Raw genomic sequence first — 6780 nt, forward strand, 5'->3', positions numbered from 1 at the left:
GCTAGTAATTCAGCCTTGAAAATAAGTTAATAAATTAAAAACTTTAGTTAAACCCTAATAAGTTCAACAGTATCTTCTGTTCTGAAATAGAGAAACATTAAGCTTTATTATTTTCCTAAACACTTTTTCGCTTACATTGATGGTCTTGCATGGTTACAACTGCAGCCTCACAGTGCTCCTGCTATCACATGCTGAACAACCCAAATATGCCTGTGCGTTGTCACATGCCATCTGTGGGGATAAATGGCTTCACATGCACTCATAAGCAACCACAAGGCAGAGCGTGCCGTTATTCATTACCTCTGGATAAAATGTAGTGTAATGTGTGCACCAGGACCCTTTCCGAAGGAGGAGAAGGTTTCTGCAGAGTTTTCAGAGATATCATACATGATATATGATATATGATGCACCTTGAAGTCACTATTCAGGAACTCAGAATCAGGAATAAATGATAAATAATGTCACAGGCAATGATAACATCGGGCCATTATTTAAGGATTTGTGTATAGAAGATTACTCATCACCAAGGTTCCATATAAAAATATCATTATCAGACAATACTGAGAGATGCATAAGTAACACTAGAGCCACATAGGGCTTTTTCCAGTATTGAGACATATAATCTATGTGTACGCAAGGAAAATCCTCAGGTAAAGTGCTTTTGTTGTGCCAATCACATTTGAAGAGGAAGTCCAAATGGTATTTACTGTCTATAGCTGGAAGTCTCAGATATCAGATATCATTCCTGTCCTAGTTTGTTCAACACCATTGTTTTACATCACAAGACGTGACCACAGTCATAAACTTTAAAGGTTCTATATACAACATTCAGTAACATCAATAGCAATTTCAACAAATCAAATTCACATTGTCTGTAACCACTAGTTAACTATCGTGCCTACACTAGCCTGTAAGGTTATTTAACCATCAGGTTAGTTGCTTTTTGAGAAGAGGAAAAACCAGCAGTTTGGAAGAAGAAGAAGTACGTAACGATAAGTGTCTGAATGAGGGGCCTTTCTCGAGGCCTGTCTGCCTGTCTCTTACATTTGATGGCATGGTGATATACTGTATTTGTTCAGTGGTTTGTTTGATATTTCAAATTCTCTCTGTTAATGGTCCTCCTGTGAATCTAAAATAACATACCAGTGAAAGGATGCAGTGTATCTTTGTATCTGTGGGGTCATGACACTGTTTTAATTGCGCTGGTTAATCCGCGTTTCCTGGAACGCCTCCTTTAATCATGCCCCAAAGGATCATTATCACATGTCACTTATGTATGTGTGTGTGTGTGTCACGCGCGTGTGTTTGTATGCGAGGACCATTTCTTAACAGCCCACCGCTGACGTGAGATCATTTGACTTGTGAGGACATATTTGTCCAGTTTTGAAAATGTGTGATATGGGCTAAAAAGTGTATTTTCTTGAATGTCTTGTCTTCGAGTGTTATATTGTCATTCCAATAGCATTTTCTACCTGATATTGTCCGTCTAGTATTAATTACACGATTATCGTGCTTTCTTCCTGTATGACTGCGCACTTGCACTGAAACGGAACTCCGTTCAATCGCTTTGGACACGTCAGCTGTGGGCGCCGGACACATCTAGACGACGCACACGCCGCGCTTCCTGGTTCTTCAGTGTTGATGTTCGCCGATGTAATCTAATTGAAGTCATACGGTAGTACTTTTTCACGTGTTTCTCGCCTTTGTTAAGATGCCACCTGTGTGTAATTGAATAAACGTCGATTCAAATCGATTTTCTCGTTGATTGTTTCTGTAATTCAGCCGTGTGTGAGCTCTTGTCTGATTTGGCATGCTGTCATCTTCACCAGGTATGCATGAATCCAGCCGCTGCTTGTGTAATTTCACTTTGCTTTTTTCACCTCGTGAACGTCCTTTGTGTGTCTTTATATTGACCCCAATTAATCGACTGAAATGTATATGTTTTTTGTCGTATTGTTCATGTTTGTGTTTGATGTCCTTTGTGTCTGGGCTAACGGAACAGATGGTCACGTTAAGGTGACAGGTCACAAACAGTGGTTCTCAAACTTGGAGGCCATGGAGCCACATTAGGCCATATGAAGTGGAACTAAAGTGAATGAATTAGATATAAGTACGGAGATTATACAAACAAGAGTTTGTCTATTCCATGGTGCTGACCTTAAATTAACTTCGACCCTTATTTATCAGATGCTTCCCCTGCCATTGTTAATGATTGCTAAAAATTGTGAGGTCAGAGATGTGAACTTCTTTCAGGTCTTGAAGAAAATGTTTGAGAACCACTGAGTAAACACATTCATGGATTTATCTGCTCCATAGTTAACCTTAATTGGTTTCTGACTGATGGTGTCAGTGAGCTAAACAGTGATTCTGGACACATTTTATTAGTTAATCACTTGTTTAACACAATGAACATTCAGTTTTTCTCTATTCCTGGTACAGTACTTACTGTACAGTTTGAACTACAAAGTTCTATAAATCGTGGGACTTCTTAGATTGAACACAATCCTGCAATTGTTGTGGGCCATTGGATGTCTCGCAATCGCCTTTCACCCAAATAACTATTTGCCACAGTTTTTGATTTTCTTACAGACTGTCAGTGTGCATTCTGTATGCAATACCAATATTAAACATGTCTGTCACTCATTATTGTAGTCAGAAACTCACTTGGTCAATTCTGATTCAAATGACCCAGTGAGACAAGAATAATGAATGTGAGACATTTTTAATATGTGCAATGCTTCAGTTGATATGTCCCTGCTAGGAGCTCACTGAATGTTTATGTACTTTGTACTTTTATTTGATAGTATCTTCTATTCTTGTGCTGAGCCACCTGTTTGTCCATAACGTTTTATATTGCTCCCATTACACATCCCGTGTTGCTTTCCGGAAAACAAAACAAAAAAAATGAAAATCTAAACTGGATTCAAGTGATTGAAAATATGAATCCTTTGCAGATTTGCTGAGGGCACAGCAGGTTTGATGCCCACTGCTCCAACATGGAGCACCAAGATTTGACCACACACAAGAACGGGCGGCAGAGGAAGCTGGCGGGTGCCACCGTCGCGAGGGACATGGACAGGGGAGAGACAAGCTCCTCTGAGCCAGAAGTGGAAGAGGAAGCAGAGGGTCTCATCAGAGGGTCAGACTCTGAGGACAGGAGGCACAGAGTCCGGCCCGGAATCCGAGGCGAGTTGGGGAACATTTTGCTTCTTCTTTTCCTTTACGTGCTGCAGGGGATTCCTCTTGGACTGGCTGGTAGCATACCGCTTATCTTACAGGGTAAGAGCGTCAGCTACAAGGAGCAAGCCTTCTTCAGCTTCGTCTTCTGGCCGTTCAGTCTGAAGCTCCTCTGGGCACCGCTGGTGGATGCTCTCTACTTCAGCCAGTTTGGTAGAAGGTAAGAAAGACGTGTGTACTGTTAATGCTGATGTGTGGATTAGTTTCCTGATCATTTCTAATTCCACCTCTCACCTGTCCCGCAGAAAGTCCTGGCTGGTACCCACACAGTACCTGCTGGGCCTCTTCATGCTCTACCTTTCTATGTCGGTCAATTCAATGCTGCAGAGTGAGGGAGGACCGAAAATTGTAACCCTTACTGGAGTCTTCTTCATGCTGGCCTTCCTGGCAGCCACACAGGTAGATGCCCGTCAACACTGTGACATGAAAACACACTCAGGAAGTGAAGTTCTTCAATGGTTGTATCTTCTCTTCCCATCAGGACATAGCTGTTGATGGCTGGGCTCTGACCATGTTATCCAGGGAGAATGTGGGCTATGCTTCTACATGCAATTCTGTGGGCCAGACAGCTGGCTACTTCCTAGGGAATGTGCTTTTTCTGGCTCTGGAGTCTGCAGACTTCTGCAACAAATACCTCAGAATAGAGCCCAAGGACACGGGCATTGTCACCCTGTCAGGTATCCACATTCCCTGAGAGAAGAACAAGTAAAAAAATAACAGTTTTGTGATGTTTTACAACAGAACTGTAATTGGTGCTTTCCGTACTTCTGCTGCAGACTTCTTGTTCTTTTGGGGAGTGGTGTTCCTGATTTCCACAACGTTGGTGGCCATCATGAAAAGGGAAAATGACCACGGCAGAGGAAAAGGGAGAGTCCAACAGGAGGAGACACAGGGCGTCATGGAAACCTACAAGCTGCTGTTCTCCATCATCAAGATGCCCACAGTCTTCACCTTTTGTTCCCTGCTCCTCACCGCTAAAGTACTTCACCGTTCCTCCATGAATATTCGGTTTACCTCTGAAGTACAACTTGTTTGCGCCATGAATTAAAGATGTATCCCTGTGTTTCAGATGGGCTTCTCTGCAGCAGATGCAGTGACAGGCCTGAAGCTGGTGGAGGCTGGAGTTCCCAAGGAGCAGCTGGCGTTGCTGGCAGTGCCCATGGTGCCTCTACAGATCCTACTACCTGTGATCATCAGTAAATACACAGCAGGGCCCAGACCTCTCGATGTCTTCTACAAGGCCTTCCCTTTCAGGTTGTGACACACACATACAGACACAGAAAACCACACACTCCCTCAATGAACTAAAAGCTGACAGTTGTTTTGCGATTGCAGGTTGCTCATAGGACTGGAGTATGCTCTGCTGGTTTGGTGGACCCCCAGTGTGAAACAAGAAGGAGGGTTTCCTGTTTACTATTACGCCATAGTGCTGCTTAGCTACGCATTGCACCAGGTTTGTTTTTTCCGTTACTCTCTTTAATGTCTTCTTTTCTCATCATTTCTGATTGTCGCCCAGTCATTATCGCAGTTTTGTGAATGGAAACTGGCACAAAAGTGAGCACAAAAGGCAATTGATCTATGTAATTATGTTATCTAGAGCCAAACTGACATATAAGTCAGTCAGTTTTATCAGCTGATATTGGTCTACCACAGATATATTGCTATCAGTATACTCTATATGTTGTCCGATATATTTTCTATAAGTAAACTTTTTTTTATCAGAACATATTGCAGATGTTTGCATTGGCTCCATAAATCCAGTATCAATCAGGTTCTGATGTAATCTATTAACGTGCTTGTTAATGAGTATGTTGTAGAGAATATTTACACATGCATAAAGGCCATCAAGTGTTAAGATGTTTAGCTTTTTCTCCTCGCAACCATGTCTCATTTCCTGTCTTTGCCCCTAGATGTCACTGTGCAACAAGAAAATCTAAAATGCCAGGGACAGGAAAATCATTGTCTTTTTTAATTTATCTTTTAATATGTCATGAAAATCATTGTGACAGACATGTAGTTCTTTGGCTTAGAAATAGTTGATAATACATATTATTTTTCAGGCTCTTGGATTCTTGTTCACAAAAAAACAAAATGTATGAGATCAGACTAAAATCTATAAATGTCACAAGTTAAGGAATGGATCATCTTCAACAAATGTTCCTCCATGTTGCCAACCCAGGTGGCGTTGTACAGCATGTACGTGGCCTGCATGGCCTTCCACGCCAAAGTGAGCGACCCCCTAATCGGCGGGACCTACATGACGCTGCTGAACACAGTCACTAACCTCGGTGGGAACTGGCCCTCGACTGTTGCTCTGTGGATGGTGGATCCACTCACCTCTAAGGAGTGTCAGGGGGCCGTCGGGCAGAGCTGCGGCTCTCCAGCGGAGGCAGGGGTGAGTAAGCAAAGTGAGGGAGAAAGTGTTGCATGTAATTATCTAGACTTGAGTGACTGACAACGCTTCTTTTGCTCCCATCTCCAGCTGTGCGTTAAGGAGGGCGGCGCCTGTGTGACGACGTTGGATGGCTACTACGTGGAGTCAGTGGTGTGTGTCGTGATTGGTTTAGCCTGGTGGGTGTGGTTGGGGAAGAAAATGAGGCGGCTGCAGGAACAGAGCCCCGCTGCATGGAGGTGCAGAGTTAATCAGTGATGACATTCGGATCATCATCGGCGCCACAGACTGTGTTTTCTCAGTACTTCTGCGTACGCTGCTCCAACAACGACTGAATGGAGGACATGCTCTGACTCCACTCTCACCCGACTGGTTTGGTCCATCTGGTCCTGCTCTAGCTTCTACGTTCAGAAAACACTCACACTGTCTCATCTTGAAGTACATTAATGTGATGAAAGACATCGTTGTCTCTCCGGATGTAAAAATTCCTCCTCATCCTTATTCGTGCTCACTGTAACAGTTTACTCAAAACTGAAACTGCCGGTCAGACTAGCTAAGCTTTTTTTTTTTTTTTCCCTGAATCTATATTCTGCTGCTTGAAACAGTTGAACCAATCCAGAGTTAAGTCAAAGAACATGTTCAAGTAACTTCCTGGGTTTGTTTTAACCTGCTTGGATCCAGATTGTTGAGTTTACTATATGTGCGAATTCCAAGTGAACTGTACAGCTTAGTAAAGTCAGCACTTCAGACCTTCCTTGCCAGTCACCATTTGATACATATTAAAGGGATACTTAAGGGAAAAGACAGGCAAAACCAACAAAACTGTTCATTCAAGTGAGTTAAACCCAGAGTGAAGAATATCTTTCTGTACCATTATCATTCATTGTTCGGCTCAGATCTGAGCCAATGTTTTTTAATGATTATTTAAATATATATTTCATCTGAAGTGATTTGTGCCTTGTTTATTTTTTTGTTTAGTTCTTGTTTAACAATTCAAAACCAACCTTAAAATAATCAAAGCAGGGAACATGACAGTGACTTGAACATGAAGTTGTTGAATTGACGAGTACTCATAGTGTAACACTTTTATCAAGAAAACATGACAAATTTCTTTTCTGTGGTTGTGTCTGTTTTACACATTCCTTATGACA

At 42.3% G+C, this 6780-nt stretch overlaps 1 protein-coding gene across 2 annotated transcripts; it reads left to right on the forward strand.

Annotated features, from left to right (window-relative positions):
- Positions 1 to 1555: 1555 nt before the first annotated feature.
- slc33a1 (solute carrier family 33 member 1) lies at positions 1556 to 6579 on the forward strand. 2 transcript variants are annotated; one of them, XM_030407844.1, is made up of 10 exons: positions 1573 to 1675; positions 1783 to 1829; positions 2955 to 3397; positions 3483 to 3636; positions 3719 to 3914; positions 4014 to 4216; positions 4307 to 4491; positions 4573 to 4690; positions 5417 to 5632; positions 5720 to 6579. In XM_030407844.1, the coding sequence occupies exons 3-10, from the start codon at positions 2997 to 2999 to the stop codon at positions 5885 to 5887; spliced, it is 1641 nt and encodes a 546-aa protein (XP_030263704.1). In that variant the 5' UTR covers positions 1573 to 1675; positions 1783 to 1829; positions 2955 to 2996; the 3' UTR covers positions 5888 to 6579. The 2 variants fall into 2 exon arrangements, with proteins under 2 accessions (XP_030263694.1, XP_030263704.1); XM_030407834.1 differs by lacking the exon at positions 1783 to 1829 and having other exon boundaries at positions 1556 to 1675.
- The last annotated feature ends 201 nt before the right edge of the window (positions 6580 to 6780 follow it).

This window comes from Sparus aurata, chromosome 2 (assembly GCF_900880675.1).
Source record: "Sparus aurata chromosome 2, fSpaAur1.1, whole genome shotgun sequence".
NCBI lineage: Eukaryota > Metazoa > Chordata > Actinopteri > Spariformes > Sparidae > Sparus > Sparus aurata.

Excerpts from the sequence above, each read along its gene's own strand:
- slc33a1 (XM_030407834.1), top strand. The coding sequence starts at position 2,997 with ATGGAGCACCAAGATTTGACCACACACAAGAACGGGCGGCAGAGGAAG. Across the intron at positions 3,915-4,013 it reads GGGCATTGTCACCCTGTCAG|ACTTCTTGTTCTTTTGGGGA; the intron begins GTATCCACATTC and ends CTTCTGCTGCAG. Across the intron at positions 4,217-4,306 it reads CCCTGCTCCTCACCGCTAAA|ATGGGCTTCTCTGCAGCAGA; the intron begins GTACTTCACCGT and ends CCTGTGTTTCAG.